Source organism: Quercus robur, chromosome 1 (assembly GCF_932294415.1).
Source record: "Quercus robur chromosome 1, dhQueRobu3.1, whole genome shotgun sequence".
Lineage (NCBI taxonomy): Eukaryota > Viridiplantae > Streptophyta > Magnoliopsida > Fagales > Fagaceae > Quercus > Quercus robur.
Genome location: NC_065534.1, coordinates 9500186 through 9520541, shown reverse-complemented (window position 1 = coordinate 9520541; position 20356 = coordinate 9500186). Strand labels below are relative to the sequence as shown.

The 20356-nt window shown below is 33.6% G+C and overlaps 2 protein-coding genes across 3 annotated transcripts; one reads left to right on the top strand and one right to left on the bottom strand.

Moving 5' to 3' along the window:
• The first annotated feature begins 717 nt into the window (after nucleotides 1–717).
• Nucleotides 718–6656, top strand: LOC126719650 (protochlorophyllide-dependent translocon component 52, chloroplastic-like). The gene is made up of 7 exons (XM_050422184.1): nucleotides 718–1408; nucleotides 2549–2736; nucleotides 3095–3184; nucleotides 3263–3446; nucleotides 3582–3770; nucleotides 5701–5888; nucleotides 6264–6656. Exons 1-7 carry the CDS (start codon nucleotides 884–886, stop codon nucleotides 6517–6519), a joined length of 1620 nt encoding a protein of 539 aa, XP_050278141.1. The 5' UTR covers nucleotides 718–883; the 3' UTR covers nucleotides 6520–6656.
• An 8899-nt stretch (nucleotides 6657–15555) lies between these two features.
• Nucleotides 15556–20356, bottom strand: LOC126719623 (uncharacterized). Of its 2 annotated transcripts, none has more exons than XM_050422161.1 (8): nucleotides 20088–20356; nucleotides 17543–17717; nucleotides 17194–17438; nucleotides 16871–17080; nucleotides 16644–16736; nucleotides 16440–16541; nucleotides 16004–16348; nucleotides 15556–15868 (listed from the first exon to the last, which is right to left on the bottom strand). In XM_050422161.1, exons 2-8 carry the CDS (start codon nucleotides 17700–17702, stop codon nucleotides 15785–15787), a joined length of 1239 nt encoding a protein of 412 aa, XP_050278118.1. In that variant the 5' UTR covers nucleotides 17703–17717; nucleotides 20088–20356; the 3' UTR covers nucleotides 15556–15784. The 2 variants fall into 2 exon arrangements, with proteins under 2 accessions (XP_050278118.1, XP_050278115.1); XM_050422158.1 differs by having other exon boundaries at nucleotides 15995–16348; nucleotides 20088–20355.

The following is a 20356-nucleotide window of genomic DNA, read 5'->3' as shown; positions in this document are numbered from 1 at the left end:
TTCTTCTTCTCTAGATCTATTCTTTCTTTGTTCTTCTATTTAAGCTTTATGGAACTTGAGTACGAGAGACTCAAGTTCCATGTGGATATTAAGCTTTATGGAACTTGAGTATGAGAGACTCAAGTTCCATGTGGATATTTAATCACATTAGCTTAGAAAATGAACTGGAGTCTCTATGACTCGAGATACTATTATACTAATACGTTTGTTTTTGAGGTCACATAACAAAATTGTCGGTAAAATCATATTAAAAGCCACACACACCACCAAAAAAAAAAAACCCTCTCAACTCTCATAAGTAATTGGGAAAAAAAAAAAAAAAAGTTCCTCAGCTAAAAAAATCAATTTATTTTGAATACGACTTTTGACCAATGCAGTAATGAACATGTTGAGATTAAGATACATGTCCAAAACTGAACACATCTCTTCATTTTAACCTGTTCATTGCACTTGCGCGCTAGACACTAGCATGACAGTTTGTACGAATCGAAAGTGAAACACGTTTCTTATATCCTTAAATGACCCGACAAGCAAAGTGCCAAATCCACGTGTGCAGAGGCTTGAAACTTTGAACACACAGATTGACTGGCCATCCTCTACCCATGGAGAGCATGGCTGTCGATTTCAGTTTCAAAACCACAAGCAGAGCCAGTGAGCCACAGCCACACATTCACATTTCACATTACTATATCTACTTAATTATCAACACAAATAATTCAATACCTAGTACCATTTCTAAACAAAGTTTTCTACTCTTTTTTTTACTCAACAATTCAGAGCCTCAAGTTCAGCCTCAAACTTCCACCATAATAAAGTTTTGAACAGCCTCAAGCCCTCGAGTGTTTCTCACTTTTCTTTAGTTTGAGCAGTGAAAGAAGCAGCCATGGAAGCTCTGAAAGCTTCCTCTTTTCCTTCACTTCACATAAATACCATACTTCATAAAACCCAATTCAGAAGGCCCATGTTCTTGAATTTTCATTTCATTCCAATTCCCAGTTCATCTTTCTCGTTATTCCACAAAAAACAATCAAAATTCAAGGCTTTTACCACCATATCATCCACGGTTTCAACAGAACCCACAAACCCACCTGAGCCAGTGCTTGAAACTCACAGTCAAGGTGAGAAATTTGATTGGTATTCACAATGGTACCCAGTTATGCCAGTCTGTGACCTGGACAAGAGGAGGCCACATGGAAAAAAAGTGATAGGTCTTGATGTGGTTGTGTGGTGGGATAGGAATGAGGAAGTTTGGAAAGTGTTTGATGATAGGTGTCCTCATAGGTTGGCCCCATTGTCTGAAGGAAGGATTGATCAGTGGGGTAGGTTGCAGTGTGTGTACCATGGTTGGTGTTTTAATGGTTCTGGCGACTGCAAGTTCATCCCTCAAGCACCTCCTGAAGGCCCTCCGGTAAAATCTCTTGAATTGAAATCTCCTGTGTTAAGAACTTGGGATCAACATTTTGCAAATGCTTATGCATGGTTCTGATTCCTTAAATATAAATATATTTGGATAGGATTCTTGTCTCATATGAGTGATAAACTTAGTATCTGTTACACATCATTCAATAAAAAGCTGGAAAAGATTCCAAATTTCGATGCTTTGCTTATGGCTCTCACCACCACACAAAACAATCAGTGAAGTACAGAAGAAATTTTGAGATTGGAACTTTGTATTGTTTGCATAATAGAAATAATTGTATTGTAGCTTTTTCTCATTTATATGATCTCAATGCATAACACAAACAAGCTTATTCACTGAAAACTGGGACACGTTTTACACTTACTGTTGGGAAAAAAAACATATTTTACATATGGGAATACCACTAAACCCAAAAGACTAAGTCCTACTCGCTCTTGGGCTTTGACCAAGTAAATGGCACTCTAGCTGTCGCGATGCAACTGAATTCCTCCTTAGTTCAAACCAAGCTCTTTGACTAGCCCTTTCAACCGTAGTGCTTCTTTACAGCTTCACCTGCACCCATGTACAATTAGAGACCTAATGTGAATGTAAGTTCACTTACCCACTTATCCTAAGGATAAAATGTGACATTCATTCCCTCTTTCTAATTGCGGACTCTCTGCTTTCTTGTAAACCTTCCATTAAAGTAAATATAAAAATAAATTAAGATAACATAACATTGTTCTTGACTAGAGTTAAAGTTTCTAATCATATCTAGTTAATAGTTATATTTTTCTGCTTCATCTTGTATTTTTTCATTCATTTGTTGAGGGATAAAGATTTGATGTAGCACTCAATTCTTATTTTATGGTGACAATTGTTCTACTCAGTTTCTGCTAGGAATGTGGCGGCATTTTTTGATATTCTAAAGCTTTCTCTTACATCACTGTGTTGTTTTATCTTATTTTATTTTCTTGTTTATATAGAAGGAACAGAGTCAAACATTCAGGAATTTTTTTACAATGTCATATGGAATTTGGTTATGGGATTGTGTAATGTGATTTTGCATCAGTTGAAGCTAAAGGATTGTACAATACAATATCAATTGACCAATGCAATAGTGATTAATCTTTCCAAATAATTATGCAGGTGCACACAGTCAAGAAAGCATGTGTAGCTGTTTATCCAAGTACTGTGCAGAACAACATCGTTTGGTTTTGGCCGAACTCAGATCCTCAATACAAAGATATTCTTATGGAGAAAAAACCCCCCTACATCTCAGAAATAGATGATCCTTCATTTACTAACTCAATGGGAAATAGAGATATTCCTTATGGGTATGGTCTGCCACTATCTTCTGACAAAAACCTGTTATCTTGGAAAATAGATACTCCATTTTTTCTACTCAGTCAATATCTGGCCTTTTTTTCTTGCCATATGTTATAGAACTTTTAGGCACATGTAATGTTGAAGGACAAAGTATTAATAACAAAGTTTATTTTGGTTAATGTCATAAGAAAGTACTGATTGTAATTGTTCTTCCTTTTGATTTGGCATAAGTATCATATGGAAGGTTTTCAAATGTGTATCACTAAGAGTTGGGCACCTGTAATTTGGGTTTTGCTTTTTCTTTTTATATCTTACCTCCTTACCCTAGAAAATCTGATGGGGAATATATCAATTTTGCAATTTCAGATATGAGGTATTGGTGGAGAATCTTATGGACCCTGCTCATGTTCCATATGCTCATCATGGAATAATGCAAACTCGACGACCAAAAGACAGATAAGTTTTGAATAATCCTTATGCTCAGTTAATAAGTTTTGCTGTCCTAACTGATGACTGAAACCAAGTTGTCTTCACTGTGAAGGCTGATAGAGAGGGGGGCAGACCGCTTGAACTGATAATTGAAAAGTTAGACATCAATGGGTTCAAAGCAGATCAGGGATGGAGCAATAGCAAATTTCTTCCCCCATGTGTGTTTTATGCGTATACTAAGCCTGTGAATCAAGCTAATGGATCTGAATCGTCAGTGGGAACCAAAAAGGTTATCCCTTAGATTGATTGATCTTTCCTACATAAATGACAAATGAAACTTGTGAAATTTTTGGTTAATTCTTATTTATTTATTTCGTTTTTTGCTCCTCAGTACTTCTGTTTATGTAAATCTTGGTTGATGCAGGAAACATCAGTGCAACGGAGTTTCACTTTAATTTTCATTTGTATTCCAGTTAGTCCAGGGAATAGCAGATTGATATGGACCTTCCCAAGAAACTTTGGTGTTTGGATTGATAAAGTCGTGCCACGATGGATGTTTCATGTGGGACAAAACCTGATTCTAGACTCTGATTTATATCTTCTTCACATAGAGGTGATTCCCATATCTTTGTATGTTATTACAAATTATTCTTTTTAATCTAGGTAATTGGTTTATTCCATTATACATTACTTTTGCTTTTGACAAGTTACAATCAAAGTTACTGGTAGGATCAGTGGATCAACCTTACCACAGATTCCTGGGTTCTGCTATTTTAAAAGATAACAATGTAGGATGTTACTCTCAATATTTTATAAATTCAACTTGCAAGGTTTCCCGATGTAATTTGAGAGTGAAAGAGAAGCAACACTATACTTCTTTTTTTTGGGGGGGAAAGATTTGAACTTAAGAATCAATCCTCCTTACCCTGCCCTTTACAATTTGAGCTATAGCCAAAGGATGGGAAAAGATAGCATCTGTTTTCTTCTGGAAGATAACATCCCTGGCCTTTTTTTCACATAAATTTAGTGTTGTTATTTACTGTATGCTTATTAGTATAAAAATTAATTTTGTAGTTTGGGTTAGTTGCACTTCCCTCCTTAGTTATTGGGTCCATTTCAATCTCCCAAAAACTTTAAAATCGACCAATGTCCCTCCTAAACTTTTTTAAAATTGGCAAATTACCCCTGCTGTTACTAAATTCTGTTTCTAATTTCCAATACTTGAGCCGGGCACATTGGTCAATTTTAAGGGTGGGGAGGAGTGCAATTATGAATTAACCCAAAAAAATTTCATTTTATTCTTTTGTTTTCGAGATGCTATTTGGGTCACTTGGTAGTATTGTCACAAACCTGGGTTCAAGAGTCTAGACTCATGGGTTTGAGAACCATCTTAACTGCGTAACTCAAATAATCCTTAGGAACTTATCCTTGAGAAATGGTTAAATGCTTGAAGCTGCTCCTTTCTTCCACTTGGGCTGCAGAAGATAGACGGCATAAATCTCATACTGACCCTGAGCAATTAGGGGAATTTCTTAGGTAAATGAGATGATACCTACAATATTTTAATTCATCATGTGGAGATGATAATGTTTTATTTGGTCCCCACCCTTAGAAGCTTTGTGTACAGGTGAACTCTCACATTTTTCTTAATAGAGTGAGCGTTGCTAGAACCTTATTTGGCCAGGAGAGAGAGAAAGAGTTGCTAACGGCCAGCCTTTACAACCATCAGAGCTCCTTCGGGCTCACTTGTCTTTCCTAATCCAATAAGAAAAACCCTTAATTTTATCCCCAAGAAAGGAAATTTGTAACTATAAGTTTCTAGTGGTACCAGACACCCCATTGGCAAAGTGAACATTTACGTGAAGATTCCTGTTCTGACTGGATACTAATCATGGAAGATTAAAGCACTACTCCTCTTACTGCTTATCCATTTCACTTGCCCAATGGATACATCATGGATCATTTCTTTTGGCTGTGTTTCCTCTGTTTCCCCATAAAACAACCATATATCTTGTGTTTCTTTCTTATGTATACATATGATACTTCATTGGTTAAACTATGTAGGATCTTCAATGTTTCAATTTAGTTATTAATTTTCTTGTTTTTGCTAATGAAACTAAGTTTTAAATTAAAATTTGGAAATATTTACTAGGCAGCACTGGTAACTGGCAAAATCACTTTCCAGTTCAATCTTCTTTCATATATTATTAATTGCAGCATATCAACAGTTCTTTACTATTATTATTTTCTAGACACTGCACAGAGATGGTTCAATTTTTTAAAACTTTCATTCCATGTAATTGTCCAACAATTCTAATGTAACTTTTTATTTTATAGGATAGAAATTGCTCCCTACATATTTTTCCACTATGAAATAGTGATTTACCCTGCTGTGATGTGTAGTTTTCTTTCTTTTCCCACCAAAGCTTTAGTCTTTAGTCAAGTCTCATGCAGAAAGAAAAACAAATTGGTTGTGACTGCTGTTCTTTAAATGTATTATCACATTGTAGTAGTAGTATCTGATTCTTGAGATCTTTCTACAGGAGCGTAAGATAATGGATGTAGGTAATGCCAATTGGCATAAAGCTTGTTTTGTGCCAACAAAGTCAGATGCCCTTGTGATTGGATTTAGAAAATGGCTAAACAAGTATGCTGGTGGTCAAGTTGATTGGAGAGGCAAGTACAGTGGGGCTCTTCCCCCAACTCCTCCTAAAGAACAGCTGATGGATAGGTAATTCATGCAACTACCAATGTGGATTCAAGCTCCAATTGGATTAAATTTTTTGATAATCTGAAAATTAGTATCATTTTGGAGAACATATTACAAGAGCATGATAGATCTTTGTAGAAGCATAGAAGCTAAACGGCTAAACCTGTTTGTTACATTGTTAAACATGTTATAATACCTTGAGACTTTTCTTTTCTGTCTGTAAAAAGCCGAGGACACTGAAAATTATTGCGTAATTTGAGACCTTTTAGAAGATTTAGAAAGTTTCTAATGTGGTCAATACGTGCATATATATCTTTTTATGTGGTGGTCCTTAGTACTACGTGTCTCATATATGAGAATTGGTTTATAAAAACTATCCTTCACAATCTTTTTCAGGTACTGGTCACATGTGGTGAACTGCCGAAGTTGCAACATTGCATACAAAGGTCTCAATGCACTTGAAGTTGTCCTCCAAGTTGTCTCTATTGTTTCAATTGGGATTGCTGCTGCAGCCAAGCAGGGTGCAATTTCAGCAGTTGCGAGAACCACAATGGTTTTGCTGGCAGTACTATTTTATGCATCTTCCAGATTGTTGGCTCACTTCATCTACAAAAACTTCCATTACCACGGCTATGATCATGCTTTTCGCTGATGCTAGTCTAACTTAATATGCAGACTTAAAACACCATTTCTGGTGGTGTAAATGTGGCATCGGCATAAATGTATGTACAGTAAAGGTTAATGAAACTGGCATAAAGAAAAATCACTCTTTCGGTGTTTTTGTGTTTATATCTTGCATAACAGTTGCGAAGAGTCTTGGAACTCATTGACATTACTTGATTCTCTTAACAACGAGAACTTGGATTCAAATCCTAGCTTATTGTTAAGTAAAAAACTTGCTTAATGCTCAGATACAGGTGTGCTTGCACAACAAGAGCTTTAAACTTCTACCTGTATCTTGCATGACAAGAACTTTAAACTTATTTTTTTTACTTTTTCATTACTATTAAGATTTGGGAACATCATTTGCTTATACATATTAGATTTATTTATTTATTAACAAAGGAAGAAAAAAAAAATCATTGTACATAAAGCTACAATCTTTCCAAATGCCTCCAATTTCTTCCTTGCATAGATATGCAGCACATATAATGTTCAGTTATATGGGCCTAAAACAAACAAGAAAACAATACAACACTCCTTTGCTGCTCTATGAACACTGGAGATTGTATCTCATGTGACAGTTTTATGAGACCATCCCTCTGACAATATGTAGAAGTTGAGCTTCATTTGAGTATGCCACAAAACCTTAGATAGAGATCTCGTGATAATTGTTATTTAATATTTTATTAGCCTAATATTTTCATATATTTTCTAAGATCTTATAAAATGAGATTCCAAAATATATATATATATATATTTCAAACATTTTTCCTATTTACATAATTACCTATGATGATATCGTGCAGTATCAAAATAGATTGTACATAATTACCTATGGTCCCTACTATATTACCTCTAATATTTTTTGGGGTATGATACACTCATAATCCTAAATATTTATATTGGGATAATCAGTTTATCCATTGCTAGCTGTGATTATAATAATTAAAATAAATGGTTAGGATGGATTGTTGAAGGTATTATTATAACTCAAAATCATAAAAGTACTAAAGAATTATCCAATTAGCTATATTAACTTGATATTTATTCTTCTCAAAAAAAAAATTATATTTATTATGAGATTGCAAATAGTTTCACTAATATCTCAAGTCTTTAAAAAAAATTAGATAAAATTAAAAATTGGTGTCTAGAGTTCTTTGAACATACTTACTCCCCAGTCAATATTTTTAAATGGTTAGGGTGGATTGTTAAAGCTATTATTATAGCTCAAAATCATAAAATTATTAAAGAATTATCCAATTAGCTATACGTATTATGAGATTTCAGGTACTTTCTCCAATATCTCAAGTCTTTTTTTTTTTTTTTTTAAATATCTAGAATTCTTTGAAAATCCTAACTCTTGACTCAATATTTTTTTATTCTCCAATATCTTGACTACAATAGCTTTTACCGATATTTTATAGTTCTTGATTTTTTTAACTGAAACATACATCTTGCTTAAATATAAAGGCAAATACTTGTTGCACATACATTAATGCATATATCTTTACACACACACACCAAAAGAAAAAAAGGATAATTACAGATTACCCACCAGTGATTTAGCCCGAATTTAACTTACCCATCTGTAGTTTCATTTTTGACACTTTACCTACCTGAAATTACTTTCGTTTAGTCTCTGTTACCCACCTCTGTTAAAAATAAGGGTAAGTACGTAATTTTGTTTTCTTTTTATGTCTCTCTCCTCCCAAAACAAAAAATTTTACTAAAAAACAAGACAAACAACATCTAAAAGTTAGGGTTTTCACTCTCTTGAAGAAGACTAAAAGAAGATCAAAAGACAACTATGCTTGGTGGCGAGCTCGTTTAACCCAGGATTTGTTCTTTAAATAGATTTTGATCCTACCCTCAATGTGCCTTGGTCTTGATGCCATGTATCTTTCACTAATTTTCGTGAATAAGCCAAAGGTTATTTTTCTTTATTTCCATGACAGATGGCAAAAAACTTTACAGCTTACCGGATTGATCACATATTAGGTTTCTTTCGCTGGGAGCTTCCGTAGCATGCTATGACAAGTCTAACGGGAAAATTTTGACCATTGATCTCTCTGAGTCAGGTAAAGTTATGCTTGCCTAATCAAAAACAGCTTTTTTACTTGGAGAATAAATAAATGTAGAGCATGGTCTGTGTTAAGGGAAGCAATAGTTTTTTATGTTATTTTGGTGAATTTACACATTTTGATGCTTCTTCTGTAGGAAGAACTTGAAAGAGAGGGAATATGGGACGTGTTTGATCTGATTTCTTGTTTGATTTTTTTGATGGAACTTGTTAGAGTAACGAAAAAATTAGAGGTGGGTTACGGAGCATAAACGGAATGAACCACGGGTGGGTAAAGTGTCAAAAATGAAACCATGGGCGGGTAAGTTAAATTTGAGCTAACCCACAGGTGGATAATCTGTAATTATCCCAAAAAAAAAAACAACAACAACAACTACTACTACTAAAATTTAAAAGTGTACAAGATGTGTGCATTAACGTGTGTGTAATAAACACTAAAATTTAAAACCTTGGCAACTAAGTACTTGTGGTTGTATGTCACAGTATCACATATGCAACAACTTGTCTCTTCTTTCTCTTCTATTTCTTTTTTCTTTTTCTTTTTTTCTTTTTTTTGAACTTTTGAAACAAGTTGGCCATAGTTAAGAGGGGTTTTACTTTCCCAACTCATGTTTGCTAACCTTGTTGATTGACTCTCTATGTACTCTCATAAATTTTGAATGCACTGCGCTTGCCAGTGACATGTATAGAAAAGTTGAAGAGTAACATACAATCTAACAACCCCTTTAATCTTAAAGTGGGGATATAAGAAATCAAATTGCATTTAGAGATAAGATCACTAGCGCCCTGGTGAATTGGAATTAAGAGGAACACAATCTATCAGATTGGTCTGTAAATGTTTTCCTTATGTTGTTAGATTATAAACAACCATAATATAAATTCTAGGATCTTGAATTATCATGATTTCACTACTATACAAATTAATTATAAAACTCACCTTGATCCATTGCTAAAATTTTCTTAAGATCAAATCTTAGTATAAAAGGCACTTAATTCTTATAGAATTGGTTTTTCTCTCTTGACCCTCTTTTCTTTTTAACTATTCAGTGTATGTGATGGGGTAGCTAAGAGCTTGTTTGGATAAAGAGAGTTTTGAGTGATATCACTTTGTTTTCTGTTTTCATCATCCAAATTGTGTGGGTCCCACCTGTTTTCAAAACTTAGCATTTGTTTGGATTGGTTTTGAATCACTGTTTTCATCACTCAGTTTTCTCAGGAAAATGGATGTGAGTGACCAAAACTGAAAACAAGTTTCACCTGTTTTCAAAACTCAAAAACTGAGTTTCAGTGGCAAGTCAGTAAATTAGATGAAGTTGTGGGCTCCTTTGCCAGTGCATTATCACATCCGAAATAGGCTAAGTTATTACCATTGGAGCTCCTCTGTTTCATTTTCATTTCCCTCTTCATCCCCAGTGAGCTAGCTCCACCACCGAACCCAACAACCCCAAACCCAGCAACCCCAAAAGTCTCTCTCTTTCCTTTCTCAAATTCTGAGAAGAAGAAGAAAAAATTGAAGAACAATGACTTTCTCAGGAAAACAAACAGAAGAAAGAAAGGAAAAAAAAAAAAAAAAAAGCCTTACCACAGACCCCACAAATCTCAAAAACCAACCACAAACCTAGTAAAACAATGGCATCAACAAAACCCACAAAAACCATCAACCGACAAACCCAAAACCAGCAACCACAGACCACATCACATGCATCAACAAATTCACAAACATTTCAAACCCACAAAATCTTCATCACATCTCCTCTGTGGCTTTCTGACAATCTGCCACCGACCACCCACAACAAACCCAAACCAACAATCCAAACCAAAACCTACAAAACTCCAACACACCCACAAAAAATCCATATCATCTATCACCGATCCAAATCAAAACTGACCCACTACAAAACCCACAACCATGGGGCCACCACAAAGACAAAGAGAGAGGTAAAATCAGTGAACCTACCACCACGATGCCACTGGACAGACGAAGTGAGATTTAGAGGTTATGGACTGAAAGGTCAGAGGAAGATAGAGAAGAGTACAGGGGAGATTGACGGCGAGTGGAGGAAGAGATGTCCGGAGTTGGACAGTCCTGACGAGGCGAGGGAGCTTCTCATTTCTTTGTTCCTTCTAATTTGAGGAATGTGGGAGAGAGAAGTGGTGGATTCAGTGAGTGAAAGAGAGGAGAGGGGCGAAATTTTTAGGTCTTAGGGGAGAGTAAAGGCAGAGAAATGAAGAGAGGAAAAAAGAAAAAGAAGGAGAGAGAACTTACGCAGGTAGGCAAGTATATCTGTCTGACCCAGTACAGTAAATGGGTCCCATCATTATTGCAAAATTTTGAGTTACATAAAACAAGAAATGAAACCAAACATGTTTTATTTTGAGTGAGTGAAAAAATATAGTGACCAGTGATGAGTGATGGATGATGAAAACTGAGTGACCATTTTTTTAAAACCAAACAAGCCCTAAATGTCTCTTTTATAGGTAGAGAGGGGACCAAATTCCTTGTACCCATAACCTCCACTTGCTCGTCAAAGTTGGAGTTACTTAGGAAACTTACTTCTCCATTAACCAATGTTTTAAGGACATGTAACATCTTATTAAACCATAACATATATGAAGTTATCAAATGGATACATTATCAAATGGGACAATTTATTCTTACATGGTCAGTGTTTCTACTTGTAATTTTCATCATATTGTGACTCATTGTTGAAGTTGTGCTGGTGCATGTTACTACTGGCTTTCCATATTCATAACATACAAAAAACCTGTCTATTCAATTATTATTCATTTAAAAATTCTCAGTATATACTAATATAGCTTAGAAATATATATGAATTAAGCATATATAAGGCTTGATATCTTGTATTAAGATGGTATATTAATGACATGTAAACTTGTAAAGTTGCAATAGAACATAGAAAACGAGTTGGGTCTTCATGGCCTAGTTGTTATGCCAGGAAATCCCAACCAAGAAGTCAACCATGTAGAAGTTGTATATGCAAGTCGATAGCTGCATGCTTTAGCTTTGTATTTGTCTGCCATATTAGCATGCAATAGATAGCATTGTGAAGACTATTATAGAATCATAAGAGCATTCACAGTAAAGTTGCTAAATGTTATAACTTTTAGCAACTCAAAACACTACTTTATTTATTTTAACACTCTTATAATACACCCCACAGCAAAGGTTTTATTTTTATTTTTTTCCATTTCATTAAAATATTATTGGGTAAACTGCGTTTTTTATCCCTATCCTATACGCCATATTTCAATTTGATCTCTAACCTTTCAATTGTGTTAATTTGGTCCCTAACCTTTCAGTACCATGTCAATTTAATCCCTACCGTTATCTTTTGGATGAAAATTGATGACGTGTGTAATGGCCAAAATAAAAAACTAGCTTCTGTTGATGTAAGAATAAACTAAAATTTATTTTGGCTATTTGTCATGTTAGCAATTTTCATCTAAAATATAACGGTAGGGACTAAATCGACACGACACTAAAAGGTTAGGGACCAAATTGACACAATTGAAAAGTTAAAGACCAAATTGAAATATGGTGTAAAGAATAGAGACCAAATATGTAGTTTACCCAATATTATTGCTTTATTATTTTTCAATTCTTTTTTATTCTTATTCGTTTCTCTCTCTCTCTCTCTATCTCTCTCTCTCTCTCTCTCTCTCAAAAACAATCCACTGCAAAACCGCCAGCCACCACCCACCACCCAAGCCACCATCACTACCCCATTAGAAAACTCAATCTACCACCCAAGCCACCACCACCACCCATCAGAAAATCCAATCCACCACCACCACCATCAGAAAACCCAATCCACCAAACACCATTAGAAAATCCAAGCCACCACCCACCATCCACCACCATAAACTAAAACCCACCCACCATCCACCATTGCAAACCCCAACCCAAAATCAAACCGATAACCACCACAAAATCCCACCTTTCAAACCCAAATCAACCAATAACCAAGCACACAAAGAGAGAGACTTTCAGCCACATCAAAAGAAAATTTTAAATGAAAAATAAAATAAAATAAAAATAAAAAAGGAAGAGAGAAACCGCTGCCTGCCGCCCATCCCTAATCTAGACCACCGAACCGCCACCATTGTCGATTTCAACCACCACCACAAGCTCACGCCACACCGATCTCATCTATCCTAATCTCACATTTTGCTGAGTTTTTAAGATAGATGAGGTAGGGGAGAGAGGGGAAGAAGAGAGGAAAACAAAACAAAACAAAGATAATCGGGTGAAGAGAGAAGAAAGAGGTAGAAAAGAAAAGTTTTTTAAAGAAAATAGGAGAGAGAAAGAATAAAATATTATTATTATTTTTAAGTTTAGAGCTACAATAAACTACAAAAGAATCAAAAATAGCAGCTTATTGTAGCTCAGTTGTCATTTTTTTTTTTAAGTATAACATCTTTTCTATGGAGCACATTTTGAAGTTTTAGTTGCTAAAATGGCATTATAGCAATTATACCTCTCTTTTGTTGTGAGTGCTCTAAGTGTAATTCATTGAAATGTAGTGTTCTTATTAGCAAAAGAATGAAAAAAAAATCTCATTTTCAATTTTATTATCTAATAAATTTTTCTATATTCTAATATTTATATTTAGATTAAAATTCTAAAGAAAAAATAAAAATATATATTGTATTTCTAAATATTTTTTATTATTTATTATTTATTATATATATTATATAGGATTAAATTTAATTTGTGCAAGACTTCTTAAGAAATTACCTATTCATAAAAGTATGGATTACTATGTATCGAACAAACCAATGATTGTTCATGAGTCCATAATGGAATCAATTACCTACTGTTTACAGCTACCTACTAGGAAATGTTATGGTAAAACTTCGTTTAAAATGGTGTGGTAAAAAGCAACGTGCAACTTGAGGGATTTGGCTAGGACTACATAAAAACTAGGTTTAGATAGCGTTTGTAAAACGTCGCAAAACACCAAATAAAACATCACTGTAGACACAAATGGTCTATCGCGGCTTTTTTTTTTTTTTTTTTTTTGCGTAAATGCACTTTCAGTCCCTACATTTTGCATTTTTTCCATTTTGGTCCCTACATTTTATTTTTACCACTTTTAGTCTCTAAACCAATTAACGCATGATATTTAAGTCCTTACCATCAGCCAACTAACAGAAAAAAACTAACGTGACTAACGTGGGCATTAAAATATTATTAAAAAAATTATTTTGTATTTTTTAAATGCCAAATTTTTTAAAAAAAAATTAATTACTCAATTTTAATTAAAAAAATTTTTTTTAAAAAAAACAAACAAAAAAATTTATTTTCTTTCAAACAAAAATTTTACTTTCTTTTAATTAAAATGAATTTTTTTTATTCCAATCTTTTTTTTTTTCAAAAGAACATTTAACAAACAAAACCCTTTTCTCTCTCTATTCTCAAACTCTCTTTCTCCTCACCCTCCATGGATGGAAAGTCTCTCTAATCTCAAAATCTCATCTTTGCTGATTTGCCAAACTCCGATCTAATTCAAACTCTGACTGACCCTAACTCTCTCTAATCTCATTTAAGACTCAATGATGAGGTTGCCACCATCAAACTCGTTCAAGACTCAATGATAAGGTCATCACTGCCATCAAAGAAAGAAAACCCATCAAACCCATCAAGAAGGTCCACCGATTAGGTGTACGAAACCCCAGAAAGAAAACCCATAGTTTTGTTTCTGTGTAGTTATGGCTCCGTTGTACAAAATCCAATCACCAATTTGATATTGGAGCCCAAATCAATGGTTGTGAAGCCGAGATCAATGGTTCTCACACCTCTTTCTACCTCACCCGATATTGACCAACGACGAGCAGATCAAGAGGTTAATCTTTGAGATTTTGATCATGAAGACCGTAGGGTCTTGATGCCGTGAAAACAATGGGAAAATTTTGGAGGCTTGCATGTGGGTGTTGTGAACATGGACCAATGGTTGGGTCCGCTGATGATTTTGGCTTGGGTTGTGATCTGGATTTCGTTTGTATTTGATCTCTATTTGTGATCTGGGTCTATGATTGTGTTTGGTCTCTTTCTTTTCTTTTCTTTTTCGTTTGTGTTGTGATCTAGGTTTGAGTTTTTGGTTGCTGGATTTGTGTTCTTGGTTGCTGGGTTTGATCTGAGAAGAACACGAAAAACAAGTTTTAATGTTCTTATGAAAAATAATAATGACAAGTAATAATGTTCTTTCGCTAGGTTTCTATTCTTTTGCTTGGGTTTGATTCGGTGGTGGTCTTCTGAAAAAAAAAAAAATATATATATATATATATATATATATGTATGTATATATTGAAATTAAAAAAAAAAAAAATCATTTTAGGTAAAAGAAAGTAAAATTTTTGTTTGAAAGAAAATAAATTTTTTTTTGTTTGTTTTTTAATTTTTTAATTAAAATTGAGTAATTAATTTTTTTTTTTTTAATTTTGGCATTTAAAAAATGCCAAATAATTTTTTTAATAATATTTTAATAAACACGGCTTTTTCTGTTAGTTGGCTAACGGTAAAGACTTAAATGTCACGCGTTAATTAGTTTAGGGACTAAAAATGATAAAAATAAAATGTAGAGACCAAAATGAAAAAGTATAAAATGTAAGGACTAAAAATGCATTTACGTCTTTTTTTTTGGGCGACATTCCAAAACATTGCTATAGCACTGTCACAATAAGTCTAGTGCAACGTTGTTTAAAAAGTTGCTTAGTGTTCAAAAACCTGTAGTGACATTTTCAAAATCACCACTAAATAATATGACATTTATACATTTAGCAACATTCCTAAAATACAGCAAATAATCAATCCTATAAGCATCGCTAAAGCACTTATGCCACTAAAACCTGCTCATATAAAACTTTTTTTTTTTCATTTTTGTCAAATAGACCTATTAATCATCAATATTCCACAATAACAAATGTCCAAACTAGCACATATTAACCATAGATTCAAATATATATATAGTACCAATACATAACATATGTCTAAAGTATCATCTTAAATTTAACAAAACACTTGTCTACTTACACAATAAAAACAACCACCAAAACTATGACAATATTATAAACAAAATACAATACTTCCAAAATAAATGTGGTTGCTCAAGACAACTATGTAATAGTCCATAGAGTCCTTAAAATACTGCATTTACCGCGAGAAGCTAGTTTCTTGATGAGATGAAGCTTGTGATCTATGAGGAGTTGGAGATTGTTGATCTAAAGCAAAAGCACCCTGAATACAAATTAAGAATAGCTAATAAGTTAATAAAGAAATCATATTGAGTAACACAATAATAGTAGCCATAATTAAAAAATGTAAACAGTAAATATACATTCTTAAACCATTAAAATTTAATACCCGACTAACTTCTGAAAAATGATTTTGCATTAGTTGCATCATGCTAGCCATTTGGGTCATTCGCTCCTCCAAGTTATCATAGCGAGTTATTTTCTCTGTCAACAAAGCCACTTGACTCCTTAACTGAGTCACTTCAGCATCCCTTTCTTGGCTTCTTATTTGAGTAATTGCAGCAGCATTCTTAACAGTTCGTCCACTTGGGGTTGGGCCAAATCCCACACCCCGAACACGACCATTGCGCTCATTACCAAACACTTGAGAATATATATCATCTGGTGCCCATGCAATACTGCCAGTGAGATCAGTTGACTGCAAACGATTTGAGGGCTCACTCATCAATTCATTGATTTTTTCCTAACATTCAAAATTCAACACAATAACATATTAGAAAGTAACAATGTTAATAGATTCAATATTACGCTTGGTAAATCATGATATTACTTACAATGTTGCTTTCTGCTTCAGGGTTAACAGGAGCACCATCTTTACGAAGATGGAGTTTTAGGTATAATTCTGCACGCTCTACGGGATGCCCAAGTGTTGTTACCTACATTATAATCATTACATTTATTTAATTAGGAATAATGGTTTCATACAAACTTAAGAACAATCTAATAAGTCATTTACAAAATAATTATTAAGTCATTACCAATTCTTCAGAGTATGAAGCAAAGTTTTTTGAACCACCAGTATGTAAATTTTTTTGTTTGGAACGAATGTTCTTGTTCTTCAAAGCTAGATCCTGCATTCAAAAAAATTTACATACTTAAACAAAATATTATTTGAATATAATTTTCAAAGTAGATATTTGAATGTGTGGTCAATAATTAAGTATATCAATGTAGAATAATTTAGCATATCAATGTCAAACAATACCTTTGTTTTTGGTAAATTCCAATGTTGAACAATGGCTTCATAATCTTCAGGATTTACATTTGGTGGCACTTGTGCTCTATTTCCGCTTCCTAGAAAATACTTCTTCTTCAACCTTGACTTGTGGTTCCTCCAACAAGCCGCAACTGTTGATAATGTCATTAGCTTCATTGCCTTCAAACGAGTAGGTTCTTCAGGCAAACACCATTTTGACTACATGCAATAGTTTAGTTAGAAAATTACAAAATTTATATCAAGCTAAACACTTGTGTAAAACTTAGTACAAGATAGAATAATACAACTATATATTATAACTTCCTTAATACCTGAACAAGATTCCATATCTCTTCTTTAAATTCATTTGGCATTCTTGTCCAATTCTCATATTTAATTGGGCACATTTGGGGTTTTCGTGCAATTGTACCCAACCAACCTGTGAAGTGCCTCCCTACCTTCTTAACTGGCTGATTATTACTGGTTAGTGGCAATTCAATCTTTTGATTTTCAGGGAGATTCCAAATGTATGCGTACTTGCTAGGACCACGAGTAACACGTTCAACAAGTGGCACAACTGTAATGGAAATAAAATAATCAAAACCAATGTGATGCAATAAAAACCTGTGTCAAACAATGTTAACCACAATCAATATTTGATCTTATAAATATATAAAATACCAGCATTTGATGAATCAATTGTGGATGATTGGCCCACTTCTTGTTGTGACCCATGATCCGTATTGTCTGTAGAAGCTTGTTGTGACGGACTTCGTTGTGACGGCCTTCGTTGTGACGACCTTACCGAAACGTCACGTATAACTCTACTTCTCAATTTCATTTCTACCTTCAAGAACTAAAATAACAAATAGGATTTACATCCATTTCTAGCCATAACACTATTCACATAAAGAAAGGTCTTGGGCCTCTAAAGAAATAAGCAAAAACCACATTTACACTACATAAACACTTAGTTTCATAAACATACAAATAAGATTATGCATAGCCTTAAAACTATACCGCAAACCATATCAAGTCTATCCATATCTTCATTCGCACAAATAGACTAAGTCTTGAAGCACTTAAATCTAATAAGAAAAATCTATGCAAATAGAAGTACACAAGCTTAAAAAATAAAACACAACTACATAAACACTTAGTTTCATAAACATGCAAATAAGGGACCCGTTTGGTAACATTGTTCTAGTAACGTTTGTATTTTTTGGAAATACATGTGAATGAAAAAGTATATAAAAATACGTGTAATATTGTTTAAAAACTAAAAACTGTTGCTTAAAATGCCATACCAAATGGCCCCCAGATTACATATAACCTTAAAACTAATAAACAAACCATATCTAGTTTATACATATCTTCATTCACACAAATGGACCAAGTCTTGAAACTCTTAAAAAATAAGCAAAAACTATGCAAATAGAAGTACTCATGAACTTAAAGGTTTAAAACACAACTTCATAAACACTTAGTTCCAAATCAAATTTAAATTCACATATACAAACCATATCAAGTCAAATGGACTAAGCCTTGAAGCCCTTCAATCTAATAAGCAAAATCTATGCAAATAGGAGTACACATAAACTTAAAGGTTTAAAACACAACTACATAAACACTTAGTTTCATAAACATGCAAATAAGATTACACATAACTTTAAAATTAATAAACAAACCACATCTAGTCTATCCATATCTTCATTTACACAAATGGACTGTCTTGAAGCTTTTAAGAAATAAGCAAAAACTATGAAAATAGGAGTACACATGAACTTAAAGGTTTAATACACAACTTCTTCATAAACACTTAGTTCCAAGTCAAATTTATATTCACATATACAAACCATATCAAGTCAAATGGACTAAGCCTTGAAGCCCTTCAATCTAATAAGCAAAATCTATGCAAATAAGAGTACACATAAACTTAAAGGTTTAAAACACAACTACATAAATACTTAGTTTCATAAACATGCAAATAAGATTACACATAATCTTAAACCTAATAAACAACCATATCTAATTTGCATGTTCGACATGTGAAAAAAATGAAATAATCAAATAAATATATCTCAACAATATCCATCCAAATTTTTAAAATTAATAAACACTATCAATACCAATTGAAACCACCTTATAACACCATGCAAGCCACCTGCTTGCTCCAACTCAATAATCCACCACAAAACAATTATCAATATCACAATAAAGAATGCTTACAAGTATTGAAATAAAAAATGTAATCAACAAATATAACTCAACAATATCCATCCAAATTTTCAAAAATAAATAAACACTCTTAGTATCAATTTAAACCACCTTATAACAATATGCAAGTCATCTGTTTGCTCCAACTCAACAATCCACCCCAAGTTTACCCAAAAAAGAAAAAACAATCCACCCCACAAAATTATCAGCATCACTATATAGAACGTTTAAAAATGCTTTCAAGTATTGAAAAAATAAATAAAATTCAACAATATCTACCAAAAATTCAAAAAATAATAAACACTCTCAATATAAATGTAAACCGCCTTATAACACCATGCAAGCCATCCGCTTGCTCTAACTTAACAACCTACCACAAAATCAATTATCAACATCACAAATATAGAATTTTACGAATATTTAAGCAGAAATTACTTACTATGCACACGCCAAGCACACACTTTTTTATAATAAATAAATAAATAAGAAAACCCAAACTTATCACAATCTTTAACCTGAAAAAGAAGAGTATAATTTATAAGGAGTTTATAAATTATATCATCGTTACTAGCAATAACATTTACTAATCAATATTCTCTTTTAATACTCAAAATAAATATCTAAAATATTTTAAATTATTAAATAAATTTTTTGGTTTATAGCAGCGTTTTTATAGTCTTTGCTGGCGTTTTAAACTAGCTTCACAAAAAAATAGATAAACAAATAGTAGACAAAAAAGTCATCACCTGCCCAAGATCTTTTTAGAATCAAAGAATCCCCAACAACAAACCGCTCATCATCATCATCCAAAACAATCAAGAACTTAAATTTACTAAATTGAACAAATAATTCTAAAATCACACAAAAAAAAAAAAAAAAAAACCATAACAATTCATTAAATATAATAAACCCATATTTACACTTAGTAGAAAAAAAAAAAAAAAAAGCCACAAAACCCATATAACTTTCACCAATTCCAAACCCAAATTTCACAAAAGTCAAAACTTACAGTGAGGGAAAGAGAGAGGAGGGCAGATCGGGGTGAAGGAGATCGTGAGAGAGAGGGAGAAGGGGGAACGATCGTGAACGAGTGAGGGAGGGAGTGAGGCGGCGGCAGAGGGAGAAGGGGTGGCGACGGTGGCTGGACTGGACTGGGCTGGGCGGCGGCGACGGTGGCTGGGCCGTGAGAGAGAGAGAGAAAAAAAGAGAGAAAAGGTGAAAGTGAGGGTTTTGTTGTGAGGGAGCGAGTGAGGTTGGGGGAGTGCTCAAAATATTTTT